The sequence below is a fragment of the Pelodiscus sinensis genome, chromosome 7 (assembly GCF_049634645.1).
Source record: "Pelodiscus sinensis isolate JC-2024 chromosome 7, ASM4963464v1, whole genome shotgun sequence".
NCBI classification, from domain to species: Eukaryota; Metazoa; Chordata; order Testudines; family Trionychidae; genus Pelodiscus; species Pelodiscus sinensis.
Window position 1 is genome coordinate 65,767,862 of NC_134717.1, and position 25,684 is coordinate 65,793,545.

General features: G+C 41.6%; 1 protein-coding gene across 5 annotated transcripts in view; it reads left to right on the plus strand.

The window, feature by feature from the left end:
• ADARB1 (adenosine deaminase RNA specific B1) overlaps window positions 1–24,865 on the plus strand; it is a 92,626-nt gene extending 67,761 nt beyond the window's left edge. For 4 of the 5 annotated variants that reach the window (XM_075934164.1, XM_075934163.1, XM_075934162.1 and 1 more), the window contains 7 exons: window positions 4,999–5,113; window positions 7,392–7,560; window positions 8,091–8,239; window positions 10,857–11,025; window positions 15,362–15,543; window positions 16,592–16,770; window positions 21,118–24,865. In XM_075934164.1, coding sequence (XP_075790279.1) covers window positions 4,999–5,113; window positions 7,392–7,560; window positions 8,091–8,239; window positions 10,857–11,025; window positions 15,362–15,543; window positions 16,592–16,770; window positions 21,118–21,294 — 1,140 coding nt within the window. In that variant the 3' untranslated portion in view covers window positions 21,295–24,865. The remainder of the gene's footprint in view (window positions 1–4,998; window positions 5,114–7,391; window positions 7,561–8,090; window positions 8,240–10,856; window positions 11,026–15,361; window positions 15,544–16,591; window positions 16,771–21,117) is intronic. The other variant, XM_075934165.1, reaches the window with a different exon arrangement.
• Window positions 24,866–25,684: the final 819 nt, after the last annotated feature.

Consider the following 25,684-nt stretch of genomic DNA (forward strand, 5'->3'; position numbering starts at 1 on the left):
ATTCGACAATCCCTGCTCAGTCCTTTCCCTTCAACAGGGAGGATGGAGGAGAATACCACTTGCGTTCCAAATTCTTGGATCCTTCTTCCTAGCGCTACATAATCTGCAGTAACACGCTCAAGATCATTCTTGGCCGTATCATTAGTTCCCACGTGGAGAAGCAGGAAGGGGTAGCGATCCGAAGGTTTGATCAGCTTGGTAAGCCTCTCAGTGACATCCTGAATGCGAGCTCCCGGTAAGTGTGTATGAACAAGGTAATCACAGCCCTAGCTTGTAGTGTAAATGTAACTTTACGTATACCTGGCAATAAGGGTTTAATTTATTGCTGTTAATGATGAAGACAATCTGTACACTAGGAATTTGACTTTAAACTGTAACTCAGCTAACACAAACCACTGATCAGAAGACAGGATTCAAAATATTGCCATAAAGGAGAGAGCGCACTATGCCTTTCTTGTATTTTATTTTGTATAAGAGGAGTTAAATGTAATGTTTTGCATTTTAACACATGAATTAATATTTTTGTGATGTGGCATTTCAAACCACTTTCTGTATCAATATCAAGGAAGGATTTCAGGACCACACTGATAATATTTTGGAGATTAAATGATTGCTCCATATCTCTTTCTGTGGAGGTAATACCAAATTTATTCTGTTGTTGAGCAAACAAAAACAAGCTATTTTCATCTTCATTTTGGTAAGTCCCTTGAAAGTCAAATATCTCAGTTTCTCAGAACACCCTAAATTTGACTAAGATGACATGGGTGCAAATTAACTATTTTCTGCTACCTACAACCCGGTCTCCATTTTTTCCGGACACAGATTTATGCCCACAAGTAATGATTCTAGCATACTTCCAGGTGCAGTGAATGCAGGAATATTATCATAATTAGACATTCAAATGCTACATTTTATTGTGGGTTCAAATATGTTGGCAATTTCCAGGTGTAAAATTGCTTCTGTGATTGAGGGGGAGAGGCCAGTTTTGAAAATCAGGCCTTTTATGTTTCTCCCCTAACAGTTTGGCAATGTTATCAGAGAATAAATCAAGTCATTCCAGTCAGTGGACACTTTTCTGGGCAAGATCTAAATTTGGAAAATTGGGAAAAAAATCAGCTGTTTTAAGATTGCCCCTTATATTAGCAATAGGCCAAAATGTATAAAATATTAAGAACTTTAGATCGTTTGTAGTTGAAATTACCTTGATTTCCGTGTCAGAAAATACACAGATTTCAGCTTCTTTAGGTTGATATTAGTAGCTTTGAAGCTTTAAAGTTCATGGCTTATCATAAATCTGTAGAAATGACAAGCCACTGAAATTGAAGAGAATTGAATAGAGAAGAGCTCTATAGTTCTAAGATGTGTGATTAATACGTTATTACCTCAGAAGGCAAAAATGTCAAATCTTTGTTGTCAAAATGCAGAATCTAACATTATTAGATATTTGAAAATTGTGAGCATATGTTTTGGTATCTGATATTTGAGAAATGAATGTGTTTTAGCACCAAGACCTAGGCTTATTGGAACTGAACAGTTCATGAAGCAGTGAAATGAAATTTTTTTGTTTGTAAATGTCAGCCATTCAGAGGGCTGACCAGATAGGAGTGGAAAAGTCTCATTCCTCTGACCAGAGTAGTGGTTCTCAACCTGTGGTGCATATGACACATCTGGGCTGCAGGCAGAGAACCACAGGACCCCCCTAAGTCTCCCCCAGAGAGTGGGGCCAGGAGGGAAGTCCCGGTCGTGGAGTGGGGCAAATGCCCTGTACCCTGCCATGTGGGGCAAGACAGTCAACAGGGAAATCCCATCTCATTCAGCTGGTGCAAACTCTGGGATGGAGTTTGGGTGCATCAGGACTCATGTCTGAGGCAGGAGGTTGGGTGCAGGATGAGGCTCAGGTTTAGGACAGGGGTTCATGATTCAGGCTCTGGCTGGCCACTGTTTTACTGAGCCAGCTTCCGTGTGGTGGGGCCGTGGGGTTTAGGCAGGCTTACTCCTGCCCTGGCCCTGAACCAAGCCTGAAAGCAGCTGGCATGTACAGCAATAGCTCCATGGTGCCATGTACTACCCTTCATCTACAGGCATTGAGCACACAGCTTGTATTGGACAAGGTTCCCCATTACTGATCAATGGGAGCTGAAGGAGTGGTGTCTGCAGGCAAGGTCAGCATATGGAGACACCCTGCTCTGCCTTTCTCAGGGGCTGCAGGGACATGCCAGCCCCTTCCCCGGGGCAGCAATTACTACAAGGCTAATTACTCCAGCCATGACGTGTTGGGCGTTTTGAATTCACTGCTCAAAGACTTAAATTTAAGCATAAGAGAAATGAAAATTATGAAATGCACAGACCAGTCAAAAACCAAGAATAGCCCACTTTGCAAGCAGTAACAGAAGTAACAACCACCCCCCGCCATATACGTTTTGGGTTGGGAGATGCAAGTGAAGGAGTGTGTGTTTGTGAGCATGACAAACAGTGGGTGAGTGTGACAGATTTGCATTGCCAACCGTCCTCCATCCCCTTCTCTCTGTGTGGAGATAGGGTACAGAAGTTGCAGGAGGAGGGACACCCTGACATCAGCTCCTCCTTTTCTCCCTACCACACCTGCATCTGCACCCAGGAGAAGCGGGGGGTGCAGCTCCAAGACAGAGGACAGAAACTGCATGACAGTGGGTGGAGGGGCAGCTGAAGTGCCAGTACTTGATAGCTTCCTGGCCAAGCCATTCAGGATCACATGTCAGAGGTTCTAGGATCTACTGGTAGATGCCGATCTACTGGTTGGTGACCACTGCCCTAATTATTTTCATTGCCTTCCACTGGACTTTCTCCAATTCATCCTTATCTTTTTTTTTGTAGGGGGGGGGGGGGGGTCCAAAACTGGATGGAATACTCCAGACATGGCCTCAGGAGTACTGAATAGAGGGGAATAGTGACTTTTCTCAATCTGCTAGCAACATTCCTATTAATGCAATCCAGTATCAATTAACCTTCTTGGCAACAAGGACTCACTGTTGACTCCTATCCAGCTTCTCATCCATTGTAATTCCCAGGTCCTGTTCTGCAGAATTTCTGCTTAGTTAGCCTGTCCCCAGCCTTTAGCAATGCATAGGATTCTTGCATTCTAAATGCAGGACGTTGCACTTGTCCTTGTTGAACCTAATCAGATTTCTTTTAGCCCAATTTGTCACTCTGAACCTGTCATTATCCTCCAGCCTATCTACATCTCCCTCTAGCTTAGTGTCATCCATGAACTTGTTGAGAGTAGTATCCCATCATCCAGATAATAAATTAAGATGTTGAACAAAATCAGCCTCAGGATGAATCCCTGGGGCACTCTGTTTGATACCGACTGCCAACTAGACATCAAGCCATTGATCGCTACCTGTTGAGCCTGACTATCTAGCCAGCTTTCTGTCTGCTTTATATATGGTCCATTCATTCAAATCATACTTCCTTAAGTTGCAGGTGAGAATGCTATGGGAGACCATATCAAAAGCTTTGCTGAAGTCAAGGTATATCACGTCCACCGCTTTCCCCCTCTCCACAGAGCTAGTTATCTTGTCATAGAGGGCAATCAGGTTGGTCAGGCAACCCTTGGTGAATCCATGTTGACTGTTCCTAATGACCTTCCTCTCCTCCAGCTGTTTCAGAAAGCATTATTTGAGGACCCATTCCATGCTTTTTCCAGGAACTGAGGTGAGGCTGACCGGTCTGCAGTTCTCTGGATTTTCCTTCTTCTCTTTTTTTAAAGCTAGGCACTATATTTGTATACTCATCTAGGACTCTGTCATCTCAGTCATCTAGGACTTTACCTGATCGCCATAAGCTTTCAAAAGTAACGGCCAACAGCTCTGCAGTTAAATCAGGCAGCTGCAATCTTTGTCAGCATCCTTGGATGCATAAAATCTTGCCCCACAAACATGTGCATGCCGAGCTTTTCTAAACAGTCTTTAATGTGTTCTTTCACCACTAAGGACTGCTCATGTCCTCCCCACACTTTGCTGTCCAGTGCAGCAATCTGAGAGCGGACCTTGTCTGTGAAGGCTGAGGCAAAAATAGTATTGAGTATTTAAGCTTTTTCTACATCAGACAGAGAGGTAAGAGGAAAATGAAAAGACTGAGTCATCAAAGTTGAAGTAGAACAAGATTTGGAAAAGAGCACAACTGTATCAAAGGTACCTGACAGTCAAGGGATTTTGAAATATGGCCATGGAAGGCCGGTATAGATTTTGGTGATGCTGGTGTCCGTGAAGCACAGAAAGTGAATACCAAATTGGAAAGAATCTAGGAAGAAATTGAAGCCAAGAAATTCCACGTAGAAATTCTGGTAACATTTACAGTGATCTTAGAGAGGAAGAGAAGAAGGGAGATGGAATGATAATTGGAGAGAGAAATTGTGTCATGGGTGAGTGGTATTTTAAGGTGGTGAGGACTCAAGAATGCTTATATTGAGAGGGAAATCACCCAGAAAAGAGGAAGAAGTGGAAAACAGTGAGGGAGGAAATGTTAAGCCAGGAGGTGGGGTAGGATAGGGTCAGTGGAGCAGGTGGGATAAGTATTTAAGTCATAGGAATGAAATATTTTTGACACAAAAGGATAAAAGCAATGATTCATGTTGAGGACTTCGAAATAATGTATGTTGAAATAAAAGCACTGAATCATTCTGCCATTCATTCATTTCTTCACCCAGGCCCAGTTTTTCAAAATTGTCCCTAATTTTAGGTCCTTGAGTTTTTAGGTTTTCAGTTTGAGGACCAAGAACCAAAACTCCAGTTGAGGCATTTAGGAGGTGAGAGTGCTCAGTACTCTGGAAAATCAGATGCTAGATATCTGCAGGGGACACCTAGAGGTAGTGGATACCGGGAAATTTTGTTTAACGAATATCAGAGGAGAATAAAAAATTAACAATGTGGTGATTTTTTTTTAAATCCATCACATTAAATGTTGGCATAGTTGTTTTTTGTTTGACTCTTTCTAACATGTATTTCTGTGATTCTGCAGGTTTTAGCTGATGCTGTTGCACGTTTGGTTGTGGATAAATTCAGTGATTTGACTGATAATTTCACATCTCCCCATGCACGTAGAAAAGTTCTTGCTGGAATTGTTATGACAACAGGTAAAAAGAAAATCGGTACTACTTTTAAGTGCTGAGATGCCATGGTGATAGACACAATATAAATACCAGTTCTGGTACATATTCAGTGCATAATCATGATGGAGTTCTTTCCCCATTTCAGAGCTTGTTCTGGGATATGCCAGGATTCCCAGGCTTGGAGCGTTTTCTTTCCTGCTGGGAAGCTATCCTAGTCAGTGACAAGCACTCTTCATGCCTCCATTGTTAGGAAGACATCCATGCATATACGAGCCAAATATAAAAACTGCTTCTTAAAAATTAGATCTCATAAAAATAAAATGTAAATTGTTAATGAAGGAGCAAGACTAGCCATCAACCTAGGCTCCAAGAATCACCCTGTACATCGATTTCCAAGCACTTTTAGTGCCTCTACCTCTGGATCCTGGTCACTCTGACCCTTGAGGGATACAGCAAGTGCTCCTGCATCTGTGGTACCAAGAGCTGTGCATAGTAAGACTGTGTGTTCTGACAAGAAGCAGAAATGCTGGGTCTCCTACTAATAAGTTTTGTTAACCAAAAAATATCCTGGGGATTGGATATCCTAGAACTTGTATTGTTGAGAATGTGAGTACAGGCAGTCCCCGGGTTACGTACAAGATAGGGACTGTAGGTTTGTTCTTAAGTTGAATCTGTATGTAAGTCGGAACTGGCGTCCAGATTCAGACACTGCTGAAACTGACCGCCAGTTCTGACTTACATACAGAATCAACTTAAGAACCCCAGGCGTCCCCAAGTCAGCTGCTGCTGAAACTGATCAGCAGCTGATTCCAGGAAGCACGGGGCAGAGCAACTCTGCCTCGGGCTTCCTGTAGTCAGCGCTGGTCAGTTTCAGCAGAAGCTGACTTGGGGACGCCTGGGGCAGAGCAGCTGGGGTGCTACTGGACCAACCCAGCAGCACCCCATCTGCTCTGCCCCAGACGTCCTGATTCAGCTGCTGCTGAAACTGACCAGCAGCGGCTGAATCAGGACCTGGGGCAGAGCAGCTGGGGTGCTGCCGGGTTGGTCCAGTAGTGCCCACGGGCGCTGCAGGACCAATCGGCAGCGCCCCAGCTGCTCTGCCCCAGAGTCCAAAACAAAAGCCTGGTCTGCTGGGGGGGGGGGGGAGCACACTAGCTGCGCCCCCCCCCCCCCCAGCAGACCAGGGACACGGGGAGCAGAGCCGCAGCGGCAGCGGGGTGCCGCGCCTCTGAGGCTTTGCTCTGGCAAAGCCTCAGAGGCGAGGGACCCCGCCACGGCTGCGGCTTCAGTCTGGGTGCCTGTGGTCTGCTGGGGACGGCCCCCAGCAGACCACAGGCACCCGGACTGAAGCCGCAGCCGCGGGGGGGGTCCCGCGCCTCTGAGGCTTTGCCAGAGCAAAGCCTCAGAGGCGCGGGGAACCGCCGCTGCTGCCGCTCCAGTCTGGGTGCCTGTGGTCTGCTGGGGACGGTCCCCAGCAGACCACAGGCACCCTGACTGAAGCCGCAGCCGCGGGGGGGTCCCGCGCCTCTGAGGCTTTTGCCGCTGCTGCCGGGTCCCCTCAGAGGCGCGGGACCCCCTGCGGCTGCGGCTTCAGTCCGGGTGCCTGTGGTCTGCTGGGGACCGTCCCCAGCAGACCACAGGCACCGGGTCTCAAGGGGCAGCAGCAGCGGTTCCCGCGCTTCTGAGGCTTTGCTCTGGCAAAGCCTCAGAAGCGCGGGAACCCGCCCGGTGCCCCTGGTCTGCTGGAGACGGTCTCCAGCAGACCAGGGGCACCGGAGCAGCTTACGAACGGGGCTTTCTCGCCCCGACTTCCGGGGCGAGAAAGCTCCGTTCGTAAGTGCGGATCCGACGTAAGTGGGATCCGCGTAAGTCGGGGACTGCCTGTAGTTCTAGTACCATGATGTCATTTAAAGCTTCCTTTAAAAGCCACTCTTTCTGTGTGTGCTAGTTCTGCAGAGCTGTCTGCACTCCTCCCTTGCTGCCTTCCACAGAGATAGCAAGTTGGGGACAGGTGGGAACCGGCTCCCCACAAGCACTGACTCAGCCGAGCCACCTTCCCAGCTGGTGCTGGCTCTGTATCAGGCAGAGGTCCTGGGTTTGCCATGGACAGAGGCTGCTCTGTGTGATGCCAGAGTAATCTCGGTCTGCAGGGAGGTTGGGGCTGCTGTCACATTATATTGCTGCCTCTGAATCAGAGAAAGCAGCATGAGATTGCAGGGGGCTCCCAGAGAGTGGATTCCAAAAAATAGTCATTTATTAATGTTTTGGTCATTACATTTTTTTTCTGAAATTTGTTTCCCAGGTACAGATGTGAAGGATGCCCAGGTTATAAGTGTTTCCACAGGGACAAAATGCATAAATGGAGAGTACATGAGTGACCGTGGTCTTGCATTAAACGATTGTCATGCAGAAATTATATCTCGAAGGTGCCTGCTTAAATTTCTTTATACGCAACTTGAGCTGTTCGTAAGGTAAGCTTAAGGACATGAATTGTGTTACGAATATTATGTGGCTATCTTATGATTATTTGAAATGTAACCAAAAGCTGAGTAGTCCCATTGAAAAAAATTATAAAATAGCAGAAGTTGCTGAAATTTTAAATTGAGAACTCTGGCCTCCGTCGTGAAGTGTTAGTTCACACAAAAATACTCATTTTAAGGAGCATCCATAAGAGTATTATATTCTCACATGTTTATTATAGTTCATAAATAGTATAAACACATTTTAGTTATGCAGCTGTTCTTCGAATTTGTGGAAGTAAAATTTAAATGCCAGCCAATGGACCAGCAATTGTATAATTTTTTTTCATTTACTAATGGTGCTTTATACATTCACTGGGCAATGTCAAGTCCTCTTTATTTTTTGTTTCTAGCTTCTTTTCATTCTGTATGGCTTCTAATAACTTTTAGGTACCACATTTGAGGCCATACTTTAATAATGTTAATGTATAGTAAGTTAGATTGTGCTTAACCTACTAGACTTGTTTCTCTTCCTATTTCAGTAATAAAGAAGATCAACAAAAATCCATCTTTATCAAGTCTGAACGAGGAGGATTTAAACTGAAAGAAAATGTCCAATTTCATTTGTATATCAGTACCTCCCCATGTGGAGATGCTAGGATTTTCTCACCACATGAAGCAGCACAAGAGGGTATGATAGTAATTATAAAGGAATTGCTCACAGTATATTTGATTACAGATGAATGTCAGCATTAGAAGTAAATAGTCTTTTTACTTCTGGCCTTCTGTATATGGATTTATTTTTTTTTTAAAGAAAGACCTCCTCTTGAAAATGTGGACCATTTACTTAAAATATAAATGGACACTGGCCATTTGCTTTAGAGACTAGAGCCAGGGAACATCCTGGATTCTGTTAGGGTAAGTCAGTAACTCACTGAGGGTATGTCTACACTACAGAGTTAGTTCGAACTAACTTAGTTCGAATTAGTTAATTCGAACTAAGCTAATTCTAACTAACGCATCTAGAACTAAAAACTAGTTCAAATTAGCGTTTTGCTAATTCGAACTAGCATGTCCACATTGAGTGGACCCTGAACAGCGCTTAAGGATGGCTGGCAGGGCATCAGAGGAGGACTTAGAGCGTGGAGATGCTCTCTCAGGCTAGCCGAGGGCTGCACTTAAAGGGACCCGACCCCGACCCCGGACAGACAGTTCTCAGGGGTGCCCCGCTTGAAAACCAGTCCTGTCTTGGAGTGCCCGGAGTGCCCACACTGGGCACATCACAGCACTCGGCCATCAGACCGGCTGCACTTGCCGCAGGCTGCCATCTGGCGAGAGGGGGTAATTGGGGGACTGCAGGAGAGCTTCCACCCCCAGAAGCCCGCAGAGCCAGCCCAGTCCTCCCCATCGGGGGCTCGTACCCCATTCCTCCCTCACCTCCTTCCACTTACCCTTCCCTAGCCCCCCTTCCTGATGTACAAAATAAAGATAACGTTTCTTCCAACATTGACTCTGTCTTTATTGAACAAAACTGGGGGAGACTGGGAAAAGGAGGTGGGAGAGGGGAAGAGAAAGGCTGGGAGAGAGGAGGGCAACTAACATGATCAGGGGTTGGGAACAGGTCCCAGATGAAGAGAGGCTACAGAGACTGGGACTGTTCAGCTTAGAAAAGAGGAGATGGAGTGGGGACAGGATAGATGTCTCTAAAAGCAGGGGTTGGGTGGAGAGGGTGCATTCAGAAAAGTTCTTCATGAGTTCCCATAAAGAAGGACTAGAGGACACCAAAGGAAAGGAATGGGTAGCAGGCTTCAAACTAGTAAGAGAAAGTTGTTCTTCACGAAGCAAATAGTTAACCTGTGGAACTCCTTGCTGCAGGAGGCTGTGAAGGCTACAACTAGAACAGAGTTTAAAGGGAAGTGAGATCAAGTCACGGAGGTTGGGTCCATGGAGTAGTCTTAGCCAGGGGGTAGGAGTGCTGTCCCTGCCCAAAGTTTGTGGAAGGCTGGAGAGGGATGGCACGAGACAAATGGCTTGGTCACTGTCTTCGGTCCATCCCCTCCAGGGTCCCTAGTGTTGGCCGCTGTCGGCAGACAGGCTACTGGGCTAGATGGACCTTTGGTGTGACCCAGTACAGCCATTGTAAGCTCAGCGCTCAGGGTTGGGGGTCTCAGTGGACCCCCTTGATTTTCATGCACACCTGCTCCTGGGTGGCCAGGCTGGCAGCTCTCCTGCCCTAGACGGCCACTTTCCTGTGCCTAGTGCGGAGATAGTGGACGAGGTCCACGATTTCTGCACTAGCCCAGGAAGGTGCCCGCCTCTTGTGGTCCCGGGCAAGCTCCCGGGAGCCGCCAGCCTGGTCCCGGGAAGAGGAGGAGGGCTGGGGGGCATCGGGTGGGTGGCTCTGTGCCGTTCCAGGTGCAGGGTCTGCTGGCAGGCTTGCACCTGGCACGGGCACCGTAGCCAGCCCGTGCCCCTTTAAGGGGTCCGGGGCCGGGAGGGGGGCAATAGAGTTTCCCTGGTGTTGGCCAGAGTGGTCACCAGGGAAACCTGGGGAGGGCTAGCCTCCCACTAGTTCGAATTAAGGGGCTACACACCCCTTAATTCAAACTAGTAAGTTCGAACTAGGCTTAGTCCTTGTAAAATGAGGTTTTCCTAGTTCGAACTAAGCGCTCCGCTAGTTCGATTTAAATTCGAACTAGCGGAGCGCTAGTGTAGCGCCTATGAATGTTAGTTCGAACTAACATCCGTTAGTTCGAACTAACATTGTAGTGTAGACATACCCTATGTGTCTTTATGTAACTCATTGGGTGTTTCCTCATTATTGCTGCCTTTTATTAATTTTTGTTGGTTTTCTCTGAATTTCTGATTTGTTAATGAGACAAAGTGAGTGAAGTAATACCTTTTATATGAGCAACCACTGTTGGTGAAAGCATTGGTTCGCTAATAGAGAATACTTCATCCACCTCGTCTCTAGAATATAATGAGACCAACATGGCTACAACTACACTGGCTTGTTAATTTCATTCTAGCATCGAAATGCACACATCTGAACTTCAGAACTAAATGCTTTATCTAAGATATTCTTTCTTGAAGAGCTTCATTTAATGACATACCTATTGTGGAGAATATTTTATACGAGAATGAGCTTTGATGGTGAAGCAATATGAGTAATAGAAATTGGTATCCATCTTTGTGTCCTTTTCCAAGATGGTTAACAGCATAAAAATGCATTGCCTTCTCTCATGTCATAATCAACACCTTCTATACAGTTGTTTCTTAATTGACTTAAAACAATTTTTGTCACTTAGATCAGGGAGACAGACATCCAAATCGTAAAGCAAGAGGACAGCTCCGGACAAAAATAGAATCTGGAGAAGGGACAATTCCTGTCAGATCTACTACCACAATCCAGACATGGGATGGAGTATTACAGGGAGAAAGACTACTTACCATGTCTTGCAGTGACAAGATAGCTAGGTAAGATATTAAGTGTTCGGTATTCTTCCCTATTCTGGTTTTATTCTGAAATTAGGACCCTGGTTACCTTTAGCATCCTAAAACATACATCACTGAAAGGTGTTCTTAATATCTACTTTTTGCATATCCTGAATATCTGGATGAATGGAAATTCTATACTTACACACCCTCATTCCTATTGTTGCTCCAGAGTACTGTAAATATGTTTCTGATACCAGCGGTTCTCAAACTGTGGATCAGAACCGCCAAGTGGGTTGTGATGCCATTTTAATGGGTCTGGCTTAGACTTTGTGCAAGTTGGGCCTCTGGCCTGATGCCCAAGCCCCAACACCAGAGGCCAAAGCCTGAGTGTTTCAGCCCTGCATGTTGGGACTCAGGTTACAGGCCTCCTGAATGTTCTGGGGTTGTGTAGTAATTTTCATTGTTAGGAGGGAGGTTGCAGTGCAATGAAGTTTGAAAACTCCTATGCAATGAATTTTTAAAACTTGCAGCACAAATTCCCATTATTACAGCAACAAGTATGCTGGCAAAGTCTGTGCTGCTATATTGATGTAGAATTAGGCATATATATCTCTCTCTCATGTATACGGAAATGAAATTGGTTTGAATAATAAATTCAGAAATATCAAGTGTTTGCAGCATACTTGGCCAAGGGCATATGTTAGTTTGAGGTGGATGTTTGACAGCATAGCAGGGAAACCATGACTCTACCTATTTAAAAGATTGTGATGTGGCTCTGCGGCTTCCCTTCTGTCATATATTAAGTGTGAAAAAGAAAATAGGAAAAACGAAGAAGTACAAAAAAAGTGTGTATCACTGAGGCTGTTAGTAGCAGAGATTAAAAAGTGCACACTGAATAAAGGGAAAAGAAACATACATGATAATTTTACAAAGTTCACCTAATGTGTTATAGAGAGAACTGAATAAATATTAGAATTTTTTAAAAATTAATTTGTGTGTGTGTGTGTGTGTGTGTATGCGCATTAACTGCTAGTTGGATAAAATCCCTGAAACAACTACACAGACAGCAACAATCAGTGTGGGTTGAGGTTAAATTATATAATAACGGAGAGAGATTTTGTACTAGGAATTGTTTTATGGGCTAAGAAAATGACTGAAACATAGAACAGTCATTTCCGAGGCAGTGAGACGGGTACTCTGTAGCAAGAAAGAGCCAGCCAGCACTCTTTTGCACACTTTGAATGAGAGACTGATTTTCAGAGGCCAGTTCAGCTGGAGAACTCAGTCTAGAGACATGAGGCACCTAAACTAAAACTTTCATGACCTTCTGCAGTAGCATTTCTAAATCAGTTTAGAGGATTTTTGATGGAACATCATAATGTTGCATAGCAGAAAAGACATTTAAAAATAAGTTCCTTGTAACAGAAAAAAAGCCTATCTGTGTGTGTGTGAGAGAGAGAGAGTGTGAAGGGGTGAGAGAATGAGGGGAGAAAAACAGAAAAATTATGAAAAATTTTCAACCAGCCCAAGTTGTCAGGAAAGCTGATATTAAAGGTGAAAAACTGCATTACAGTGTTGATGGGACTTCATTAATAATAAAGGTGTATGTCCTATGATAGACCAGAACTAATCACTGGATCTAAAATCTAATCTGGCATTTCCTTGTTCAGTTGAAGTAGCCCAGTTAATCAGTGGGCCTGCTTGCATCACTAGGAATTGTAGGATCAGCCTTTCTGTAGTTTTAAAAGCTAATTTACAAGCTTGAATCACACCAGCAAATTACCGTAATCTATGCCTTGTGCATGCAAACTCATAATTGTTGGATCTATTCAGTATCTATATGAAATTCTAAATAAAATGGCATCATTTGTGTTTATATTTTCTCAGAGAAGCAGCAGTAGCGAATAAACATAATAATGAGATGAACAATGATAAAATCTTAATGGGAGTGGTGATAGGGAGTCATAGAAAATTAGGGTTGGAAGACACCATAGGAGGTCAGCTAGTCCAACCCCTTGCTCAAAGAGAGATCATACCCAACTAAATCATCTCAGCCAGGGCTTTCTCAGTCCAGGCCTTTAAAAACCTCTAAGGACGGAGATTCCACCACTTCCCTAGGTAAGCCATTCCAGTGCTTCAGCACCCTCTTAGTGAAATAGTTTTTTTTAATATCTTATCTAGACCTCCCACACTCCAACTTGAGACAACTGCTTCTTGTTCTGTCATCTGTCAGCACTGAGAACAGCCTCTCTCCATCCTCTTTGGACCCCCCACTTAAAGTAGTTGAAGGCGGCTATCAATCTCTCCCCCCCCCTCATTTTTCTGCAGACTAAATAAGAGTGGTTCCCTCAGCCTCACCTCATAAGTCATGCGCCCCAGCATCCTAATAATTTTTGTTGCCCTCCGCTGGGCTTGCTCCAATTTGTCAACAACTTTTTTTTTTTTTAGAGGGCCCCAAAAAGTGGACACATGTCTACAGATGTGGCCTCCCCAGTGCTGAATAGATAGGAACAGTCACTTTAGTGCTCCTCTTAATGCAACTACGAGAAGTTGACTCGTATTCAGTTTCTCATCCACTATAATCCCCAGGCTAGGGATGTTAACTAACGATTAATTTACTAGTTGAGGAGTCGATGGAATTTCCATCCATTACTCGACTAGTCAATATACACTTCTGCATTCCTCCTTTGAAATGTACAAGAGCCCCCGTTGGGGCTCTCTCACATTTCAAAGGAGGAATGCGGAACATCATGTGCAGCCCGGGGCCAGTGGGAAGTCCCACTGACTCTGGGCTGCACGCGGGTGTGCCATCTTGGCGGGAGTGCCCCAGCAGGCGCTCTTGTGCATTTCAAAGAGGAAGCACCCTCATGGAGCCTGGGGTCCAGCTGAACCCGGGCTCCACATGTGCTGCTGCTTTAAAATGCCATATAAATATCTGCTTGCTCCTTCTGGTAAAGTCTACAAATGTTCTCAGTGGGTCTGATTCTAAAATTGTTACTGGCTTCTCACATATAAAGATGATCATCAATATAGTCTTTTACATATGTGTGGAGTAATCCTTGTATAGCTTTAAAACGAATGAAATAGATTTTCTTACAACTTCTTTATTTTTATATTGCAATATTTTATTGGCAAATCTAATGATAGTATAATATAAAATGTGCCTTAATCTTTCCCTTGCATGTTTTGCATTACTGCAATATACTACTTGCTCTCCCCATAACCTGGGACAAACATTTTTAATGACAGGTAGGTAAACTAATATATGGTGATTTCATTTCCATCCTCATGATAGTAAGGTTATGAGAGTAAATAGTTGCTTTGAGCTTTTAATAATTTTACAAAGCTCTTATAGAGTTGATTATTTCTTTTGCACTTTTTAGCCATGTCTTAAGTTCTACCTGATAGCCTCTGGTCTGTGCTGATGGAGCTGTGCCACCCCTCAGGAGCTCAAAGTAGTACTGTACCTCCAGTCTGTGCTTCTCTTGGCTGTCTCAGTTGTTCCTGGCACCTTACTAAGAGTGGTACCACAAGCCCTATGCTCAGAGGAGCACAAAAACTGCAATTGTAGTTAGTTGCTATGCAAGGGCACCAGAGGAAACCTAATTGTACCTCCCCTGTTTTTTCATTCACTTGGACACCATTATGGTTGCATTTGATACAGGAATTCAGCCAAAGTGTCCCTGCAGAATACTGCAAGACAGAGACTGGTTCAAATACCCCAGCATGGGGATTGTGGTTTTTAAAGTCTTTTAAATGCTTGGCAGTCATCTTAATCCTGATGCTTTTGAACATGGATGTAAATGTTGCCCTATGCAGAGCCATAGATACCGCAGTAGCTATAGAGTTGCACTTTTCCATATGAAGTAGTAAGAGGGGCAAGGCAACTTGTGGGTGAAGGGGACAAGATTGTTTCTTAGGGGGAGGTGGACAATCTTTGGAAATTCCCTGTCTCCTGCATTCTGACCCTAGGAAAGGGACTTTCTCCCTGACTGGATCTCTTTTGAAGTCATGAGTGTCCCCTTCATGCTAAAGAGTGACTGGCATTCCTTCAGCTGGCAAGATTTCATCCCTCTCCATACACTAAGATATTTGAATAGGCCTCACCAGTTATGGCAGTTGGGAGCTAGAGTCATGGACTTTGCCTCTGAAATGGTGGTTTGGCTGCCACGTGGCAGATTGGCGGCACCTTTTGACATTCAGGGTTACAATGTGTGTGCCCCGGGCATGGTGAAGAGCTGTGCTGTGAGCCTCTGGCTGGATAATTGGCTATAATAAGGTCAGACTCTGGACAATAGAAGAGTCTGAATCTCTAGTCCATTGAGATGGTCTCCTTTTATTCTGTTAAAAAGATTTTTTTTCCTCTTCTCCCTAGGTGGAATGTGTTGGGTATTCAAGGATCCTTACTTAGCCTCTTTGTGGAGCCAATTTACTTCTCTAGTATCATCTTGGGGAGTTTATATCATGGGGACCATCTGTCCAGAGCAGTATACCAGCGGATAGCAGAGATAGAAGATCTACCTCCTCTGTATACGCTCAACAGACCTTTACTTAGTGGCAAGTATCTAATGGAGAAGGCTGCATAGTAACTGAATGTGTTCCAACAGTAACATAACTTTGAAAAAGCAAAAGCGGCGAGGAGTCCTGTGGCACCTTATAGACTAACTGAAGTGTTGGAGCATAAGCTTTCGTGGGCAAAGACCCACTTCGTCAGATGCGTCTGACGAAGTGGGTCTTTGCCCACGAAAGCTTATGCTCCAACACTTCAGTTAGTCTATAAGGTGCCACAGGACTCCTCGCCGCTTTTGCTTTTGTAGATTCGGACTAACACGAATACTTGACATAATTTTGATGTTCTCTGATACTTGACATAATTTTGAAGTTCTCAAACGTTTGCAAACTATGTACTGTAAGCAAGTTGTTTGTGACTACAGCAAGGAAGTTGTCCTAAACCTGACATTAAGCTATTACCAGCTATTATAGATAGATCCCTTTTCTGTATTACGAGACTCTAGCCGGAGTTTTTGTGAAATCTTCTCTGAGCCATTTCATGTGGCTGTATGTATGTGCTATTTTTATATTCTTTGTACCATGAGTGAGAACTGATTAAGGGCACTATTTCTACTTAAGAGTACTTAGACACATATAGTGCAGGGCTACTAACAAGACTAGGGAACCTGGGCATTTCTGTATTAAGCTGTTGGTTAGTTTATGAGCTAACCTAAGATCAACCCAAGATGTGATGTATACTGTGATGCTCCAGTAGTACTGTTTGATGTGATCCTTGTTACAGAGCTCTATAATCTTTTTACCTTGCCTACAGTCACCAGCACAAGTGTGTATTTTCAGATTTCTCATAAAGCAGATATGCAGTAGTGAGAGTGATAACAGGAGAGTACACCTTAGCTGCACAGTCCTCATAAATAGTAATGGAATGTACATGGCTAAAGCCTCAAGTAGCAGTTGAAAATCATGAAGGTATTTTAGAGCCACAGCTATAAAAATACCTAATGAAATGATATGTGTCGGCTGTCCAATCACGCCTTCATCTGTTGACAACTTTATAAGAATTGCACATTTTTATTGTGTATCTCTTCCCTTTCAGGTATTAGCAATGCAGAAGCCCGACAACCAGGAAAAGCACCTAATTTCAGTGTAAACTGGACAGTAGGCGATACTGCTCTTGAAATTATTAATGCCACAACTGGAAAGGATGAGATGGGTCGTGCATCTCGCCTTTGTAAGCACGCTTTGTACAGTCGCTGGATGCGTATTCATGCAAAGGTATGTATCTAAGGATAGAAGGAGCTGTCTGTCTGTGTTCATTTTTTAGTGCTGGGTTTCTGTTTTGCTCAGTCTAATAACCACCTTTCTAATAAGTTATGCTGGCTTCCTGTGTTGTAGCAGTTGCGTGGATATAAAAAGCCTTTTCTAAAATGTTTTTGAAGTTCCTAATTTGTGTGTTACTGAACTATAGATAAAAATGGGGGAGAGATGTCTTCATTCCACATTTTCTTTAATATGCTCATTTCTGGCATAAATGTTTGTGATGAGCTAATTAACTGCCTCTAAAATAAGTAAAGTAAAAATGATAACCCCTTTAAGCTTTGCTAATAATTGCAAGGTGCTGGACTTTTTCAGGTTGAACCATTCTAGTTCAGCAACATCCATAGTCAAGCATGATTTTAGTTACCTGAATGGCCACTTATTGTGGGTGTGGCCAACTTTCCCACTGTCCCGTAAAGTTTGTTTACAACCACCAGTCCTGGCTCTCAATGTTCTGTGCTGTTATTTAGCTCTAATTTACCCCAAATGTCTCTTAATAGCCCAAGAGCATTCGAAGTGTTAGTAATGCTGCTAAGTGTAAGCTTGTGTTTTCTGCTACTTATATCCTTGTGCCAGTACAATAACATTTTATAATACTAAAACATAGTTATGGAGAGAGCTGATAAGCCTTGCCTGGGCGTGGGCTTATGTAGGGAGTATCAGTACAGTTATATATAAAGTAACATTTCAAGAAATGTTCTGTTTCTTTACCTTGGCAGAATATAAGTAAAGAGAGACCCACTTGTTACAATACTGAACTCCCATGGTTTGGCAGTTTCTCTGGTTTGGCACTGGGTAGCTCCTGAAGGTGCTGGACTAGAAAGGTTCAACCAGTGGTAGCTCCTCTGGAGCCTAGCATGTGGAATACTGAGGTTACACATCAGGATGACTAAGATTTGCCAGATCATACCCCGAGCCAACCTATGACAAAGAAGCCACCCCCTGGGGGGAGTCTGTAGTTTAGTGTAATGAGGCGTTCCTATTTGAGAATGTGTGAGGTAAAATCCTACCCCTACTGAGGTTAAAGGTAGTCGCTGCGCTTGGGCTCCCCTGGTCTTCCCGAGGAAGTGGAGGTAAAAGTCAAAGAATTGTTTTTGAGAGTTTGGATAGCTTTGCCTTATGATAGATGATACTCTGGAAAAGCTGAAAGGTACCAGCAGTAGATGGCAATCCTTCAGATTTTCAGAGTCCTCTATCCAAAGCAGTTGGATCGATAGCAACTTGAGCCAGCTATTTCAGCAGAATCAGTATTCCTACAGCAGTCCCTTTCTCATTACAGTGCAGCAAGGCATTGAAGTACAGCTGTATAGACAGCTGGGTGCTGAGATTGTGACTTGAACTTGTCGTTCACTTTCGCCCCCTGGCATCTTCTTAGTCCTCTGTCATTGTTCAGAGACGCTTCTCACAAGCATATGTGAAAGGAAGACATCTCTGTCTTTTTAAGGCAGCAGAACAGGCAGGGCTGTGTAAAAGAAACTAAGATTTATTCAGAAAAATAACCAATTAGTTTTAAATATTTTTCTTCTTCCCTTCCCCCAACTTAATTAACATTTCACTCTGAAATATTTTCATGAATATACCAGTACATGAACGCTTTTGATGTAGATGTTCTAATTTCAATCTATAAGTGGCTTTAAAAAGTGAAAGGGGTCACGAATACATCATGTTTTTTGTTTATACCTATTAGGAAACAATAAGAAAGCTGTAAAACTGTAGAATAGTGGGGTCACTGATGGCTTGACAACAGGGTGCTTCTTGGTGGGTCGACTCCACTATGATTTGGTGTTGGTGAGAGTAGATTGGGAGAAGTTTTGCAACATTATGTGGTATTAGTACACCAGAATCTAGAATCTTCTGGTAGATAGTCAGGATCCCTAATAACATCTTAGCTTTCAGTCTTCAAAGTGCTGAACTGCCTAGCTAACTGTTTCTCCATCATACTGTAGTAAATGTGAAAGTTCTAAATGTCAGTACTGCAAAGGGCTGATTAGTATTTAGAGATCAGTAAACTTCAGTACAGTAATTTAAATGCTGAGGGAAATGGTAGGAAACAAGCAATTGAATAAACATAATTCTTCCAAAGTAAAAGGTAAACATTGCCAAATGTATAAAATAGCAAGGTAAAAAGGATTTGTGCTTATCTCAGACAATGCAAAAAATAGTTTTCTCTGGATTCTTTAGGATTAAATGTGTCTTTGAAGGCAAATATTTTAAAATAGCATAACATGTATGAGTTCACTGATTGTACAGGTATGAAATCTGATATCATCACCATCTACACATAGTCTTACTGATAATTTAAATATACCTTGCAATGTTTTTGGCAGCTTTTTAATATAAGTCTTGTTCAGCTGTAATCTCTGTCATAGAATCACAGAAGATTAGCTCACAGCATATCCCAAAGTAAACTATAGCAAAGTGGATTTGCTATAGAACAACTGAAAGAAATGAAGTTTTGGGCTTGTTAAGAAAGTTGCAACCTTCATTTACGCTCATAGCTTAACCTTGGGTGTAATAGAACATGAACAGCTTAAGAAATGATTAAAACACGTCACCCTGGCTAGAAGTATGGCAAGAGACTGTCCTGGCTTAACCAGAAGATCTTCTATTACCTAAAATTCAAAAAAGAATCCTACAAAATGTAGGGAGAGGGAGAGCAAATGTTCTTTGTAACCTCTAAGAATAGGACAAGAAATAATGGGCTTCAATTGCAGCAAGGGTTGGACATTAGGAAAAACTTCTTGTCATGGTGGTTAAGCACTGGAATAAATTGCTGAGGGAAATTATACAATCTTACATCTTTGGAGAGGTTTAAGAGCAGGTTAGACAAACGCCTGTTGGGTAAGCTAGATAAAACTTAGTCCTCCCATGAGTGCAGGGAACTGGATTAGATGATTTCTCAAAGTTCCGTCCGTTCCTGTGCTTCTATGGTTCTGTAGAACATTGGTGTCTCAATGTTCTCTTCCAAATGAAAAACAAATTCTCGTGAATTCACAGCTGCATGACGCAAGTGAAGAAACACAAAAAAATTAAAGGGAAAACAAAAAGACATTCATGAAAGATGGGTTAGTTGGTTGAACATGAGAAACAAACTGATAGCTTCCAGCATCAATTCAGGGGAAAATGCTTCCTTATCCATGCTTTAATGGTATTAATTCTACAACGAGGGGGAAAAAAATGCAGAATACCTTTTCCAAACTGCTGCAGATATCATCCTGTAGTGCAGAAAAGAGTTGCCATTGTCTCTCATAGTAATAAAAATAAAATGAAAAAATGTAGAGACTCTCAGGTCCAGTTATCGCCAATATCAGATGCACAAGTTTTCAAAGAACTACTTAAACCTCTTTGAGAGAGACGTAATAATGAACAGACCTAAAGAAGAGTGTGTAAGGGAAAAAGTTCCTGTAACCATCATCAGCTTTGTAGTTACTTGTTTGAAGGAGGAGGATTGGCACGCTAGCATCCCCAGGGGAGCATTCTCCGGAAGTCTGCATTGCAGCCAGCTATTTTATACAGTGAAGAGCTACAGAGATGCATCAGTGTATGAGGGCCATTGACAGAGGTTTCAGAAAGACTGAGCAGATTAGGATGATCTCGTGGTCCCTTCTGATCTAAAACTCCCTGAGATTATTACAACTTTGATTTTTTCTGAGCAACAGTTGGAGATACTCCAGATTCACCAAATACTAGAGAATTTCCCTGAGATGACACTAACTGAAGTTCCATTTCTGCAGAAATTCTACATGGCTTTGGGAGCTTCAGTGCAGTAGTCTGCATATTAATCTGTCCTGTAAAGTTGAGAGATGATTCCATCATACTGCTGCAATCCATCCTCCTTTAAGGGGGCAGGGAGGATAGCAGGAGGTTATACATAGGGTGTGTGTATCTCCTACTTAAGGACTGGAATACTACTTCATACCCATCACCCTCTCGTCTGCTGTCAGGGGAGCCTTTGTAACCACACAGGTGTGTGAGCACTATCCCATGAAGAGCAGAAGGATGGATTGCAAAGAAAATTCCAGCTAGTGGCTATCAAACAATATGTTGGTGGTTTCAATGTCACCTTCAAAGTATCTGGGGAAATGAGTAGATCCTCAGTGTTCCAATGGACCAGTAATTCTGCTGTGAGCTGTGAAGTGATATATAGTTGGATACAAATCAACTGTATCGTTCTATCCGGAAAGGATAGAATACAGTGTTTGTCATTCTTTCAAATTGCAGCCCTCATGCTCTCATTTTTCTTTATTCTGGTTCCTGGAATTGCTTGTATAATAGTTTGTTTTCTTTCTCTTTTTATTTGTGCAGCTTTCCTCTAGCCTGCGCTCAAAGATCCTCAAACCGAACCTGTACCATGACACTAAGCAGGTGGCCACTAAGTATCAAACTGCCAAAGAGTGTTTGTTTAAAGCATTCCTGAAGGCAGGGCTTGGAGCCTGGGTGGAGAAACCAATAGAGCAGGATCAGTTTTCTCTCTCTGTCTAATTCATGGACTGAACATCACTTTGGAACGGGGGGTCGTTCTGGAAATCCTGGCTTCCGGCATCATTTTCTGGCATTAGCTGCCAAAGCATCTTTTTAACATTTTGAGACTAACTAGCAAATTGATGTTTTGTTTTGCTCAAATATTGGAAGTTGATGATAAGTTGCAACAATAATTCTATATTTTGTTATAAACATTGTTTTGGTTTACTTCTCTAGAAAATCCTTTTACTGTAGAAAAAATTCAGGAAGGCTTTATTTAACAGTACCAGAACTCATTTTTCTGGGCTAGAAATAATTCCCTTTTTTATGCAATGTAAGCAAGTGCATGAAAACGATGTAGATTGCATTGGGTTTTACACTGCATTTTTCTTAGTAGCTTAATTTTTAAAAAGCTAAAAATTTAATTTCTGCTTTTCTGTTAGCTTGTTTTGTTTCTTTTATTTGCAGAGGTTTAATTGCAGAGCATATGGGTGACAAAGCCAGAATGGATTTTGGACAGCTAGCTTTTTCCTTCCTTCTCTTTAAAACCAGCTGCTGAAAACTTCATGTCTTTGATGTATGTATTTATTAGTCTGTGACCTGGTTTTTAACATATAGCTTTTTATTCTGTTTTTAAAAATACCTTTACCTCCCATTTACACTGTAAAGTCATCGTTTTTTTACCTCTGGAAACTGGAAAAAAATAAGTATTAGTAAGTTAAGAAATGTAGTCTGTAGTGCACAAACCTATTTAGAAGTAGGCAATTTGTATATCCCAGGAGCTCATGTGAACACTATCATACATTAACAGTAATGTGGCAACTTCAAAAAAACAGTTTTTAATTTTGGGGAATTAATTCTGATTTGTCCAAAATAACCTATTAATAGAATATTAATTAAAAAATTTTCAAAGAAATGAAGCCTACTAAGAATGAAGGAACTGTAAGACTTCGTTCTTGTGGTTTTCAGACACTTAAGTCCTGTTTTTTCAATTAGTTTAGAATAGCAGTAACTACCTCAGCACAGGACATTTCCTGGGGAGGAGTAACTCCATGTGTGTTACGGCAAGTGATGGAAAAAAAATATTTCCGGCCGGTTATGAATGTGCTGGAAATGATCTGTCCTGGCAATCATTATTGCTCAATTACAAATCAAAATGAAAAAAGTTATCAAGACTAGAAGTTGCCTGAAGATTTTATTAAACCTCCTAATTAGAGTCTTTAGTACATTCATGTGTAAAATAAACTCTTGTAGGGAAAAAACATTCAGAATGTGTGAAAGCAAGTAAAGAACATGCTCTTTCAAAACAAAATATTTATATTACAGTATATATATCTTTGGCCCTGCCCCCACAAACAGTATTGCAGTTGCTTACAGTTAAGCACAACTAGATCTATGGAACTGCTCAAAATCAACTGTGTGCATAAATTTGCAGGATGGAAGCCAAAATGTGGCAAGCAATAAATTAGAATAACTTGTGAACGTTCTAGTAGGTCTAACTGGGTGGATTATCTTGGAATTAGTATTACTACTAAGCTAATTCTCTGTTGAGGGACTCTGTCTACTGATAAATAATTTCACTTTGCAAACTTAACCTGTTTTTACCTATCTTTAAATTTCTCATTTAGAAGTTGAGCGCTCCTGAGATTTTATTTTAAGTTCAGGGAGTTATTAGATTAATTTTTTGGGGGTGAAGTCCTGAATGTAATATATTTATGTATTATTGTAGGCATAAATGTTAAGACATTCTAATTTACTATGAATATATGGAAACTGTAAGTGAGAGTACCTACAGAATTCTTTTTGATAAAAGAGTAACATTTAGTTGATATGAGGAATGACTTCTCATAGTTGTAGGGTTTAAAAATTGTTCTCCAGGATCATGTGCAACTAGTATCTGTGATCTGGGAGCCAATGGCTTTCTGCACAGCTTCTTATTTTTGTTCCATAATATGTGAAAATCAGAAGTTGTAGAAAAAATGTTCCTTTAAAAGATTGTCATATTCTGCTAACTTCAGCCATGTCCCTTTTTTGTTATCTTGTGTCCGTTTGTATTCTTCATAATACTCCTGTATTCTTTATATATCACAGTCATCAAGCATGGATGACTTTTTATGCATTTACTTAAATGAGTACAGAAGATAAAGACAATATGGCTTCCAACAGCTGTTAAACTTTGGGATTGACCTTTCTCTAATGTGCATTTAGCTTGGCATTTGTTTTGAAAGTTCAGTGATCTTTTTGAATATCTTCATTGTGCAGTTTAGTACAAAGTGGTAGTTGCTAATCTTACCAAGGATTTGTAATGGGATCCCGGAAATTCTTTTTTTTAAAGTTGATAATAAGTATGTATCTCAGGTTCTTTACAAAATTTAAATGAGTAACAACTTTAAAGTTAATAAATACTTGAAGAAATATAATTTAAGATTTTTTCCAATGACATTCTAGCTGTAATAAAAGATAATAGGTTAGTAAAACAGAACATTGTAAATGTAGGAATTTAAAAAAATATTCTGTAGGAATATGGAAAGGAACTTGGACGTAGAGGTGAAACTTGAATCATTTGTTTATATCTATGCTCAGGATTTAATAACCATAGACCGTTTGCTGCCACTTGCTGATGAATCATACAATACAGAGTTCTTTAAGTTAAAAACTGTCTTCACATTAATATGCTAGCTTTTCCTAGCCCCTGACAGGGTTCCCAAAACTTTAGTACAGCTAGTTATAAGAATTATGATGGTTAAACAGTGTACAGTTAACACATGTACAACAATGGGCTCTTTGCACAGGTGATAGTTTCATTATCTTCCTCATGCTAGATAGTATAGATCACACTGTTGTAGGGTAGAAAATAGTTAATGGGTGAAAAAAAACCATTAGATATTTATATGGTGCCACTCCCGTGTCCACATTTAAAATCTAGAACAACTCGCAGCTGAAATTTCAGGCACCATAGAGCTGCATCACTGGTATTTTTTATCAGTATGCATCTTTGTTTTTAAGTATTTTATTCACCAAAAATATAAACAGTCTTTCAACTAGATACCTTGCATGTACAGATAATAATACTTTCTGTTGAAGAGGGAGTAAAATTATTAGCTGTAGGCTGCTGATCCCAGCTCATACGGTGTTGTGCACTCAATTTGTATGTCCATAATGAAAGAGTAAAGGTGACATCATGAAACCTGTTTTCTTTCCCATCTCTCCCAAAGACAACTAGCAATAATTTTTTTCACTAGGGAAAAATATTTGAGTCTTGGACATTTTGTGTTGAGGTTGCCACATAACTGAAGTGGAACTTTTTTAAAAAAATGATATGCTAAAGGTTCTCCATATATTGAAAATTATCTTTTTGCCTTTTGCTAAAGCAAGCTTTTCCACTCAGAGGGGATACTTTCAAGTCTTTGCATTTTTATCTTAATCAAGTGTCTGTTATGAAAATCATCCTGAAGCTTTTCAAATGGAAAGGTGAGCTGAGATTCAGGTATGTTATGGGAATCAAAATGTTTAAAGTTACTTAAAATGAAAGTGAGCCAACAGAAATAAAATGTATACAAAATGTATAAAATATATTATCCTGTCTCTAAATTGCTGTGTGTTGGTTTTGTTTTGTTAAAGCTAGGCAGCCTTATAAAATACCATATGATATCAGTTGAACTGAGAGTGTTTGGTGCAGTTTACAGTAATACTTGACTACAGTTCCAATCAAATAGACACTGGACGTGATGAAAAGTGCTGTGTAAGAGTATGGTATGATTATTATTTATATACACATTAAGAATATCCAGAATTGTCATAATTAATGAAGCAGTTTTGACAGGGATATCAAATCTCATCCTTCAGATCGTAAACCAATTACAGATTAGGGTGAATCCTAAAATGCTCAGGGGGCAGATTACCCCATATGAGCTATTCAGGGTTCTTACACCTTCCTAGTACTCCCCATTGTCTGAGACAGGATACTGGACTAGATGGACCCAGCCTGTAGTGCCTGTGTCCTATGCTTCTGGGAGTTCAGAAGCCACAAAACAGAGATTAGAACTCTGGAACTTGATTTTGGAATTAATTTGTCCGAAATAGAAATTGAGCCTTCTGTGTCACTCATCTTAATATTATAGCACGCATCTCAGCAGGCTTCCACCCAAAAGGAACCAGAGGTGGTTTCATAGTTATATGCCAGGCATGTTTATATTTGGATGGCCCCGTGGGCTTATTTTGTACAATTATATTACACAGTTTTACCATATACTTTTAAGAATGTAATAATTTAAAATAAGTTGTCATTTTAAGCTTCTGCATAGAATTGATATTGCATTAGACCAGATTATCATTGGGCAGAAGTCTTTTTTTGACAAGTGCAAAGACTGTTAGAGAAAGGTGTTTCAATTTCAAACGCTAGATTTGTTGC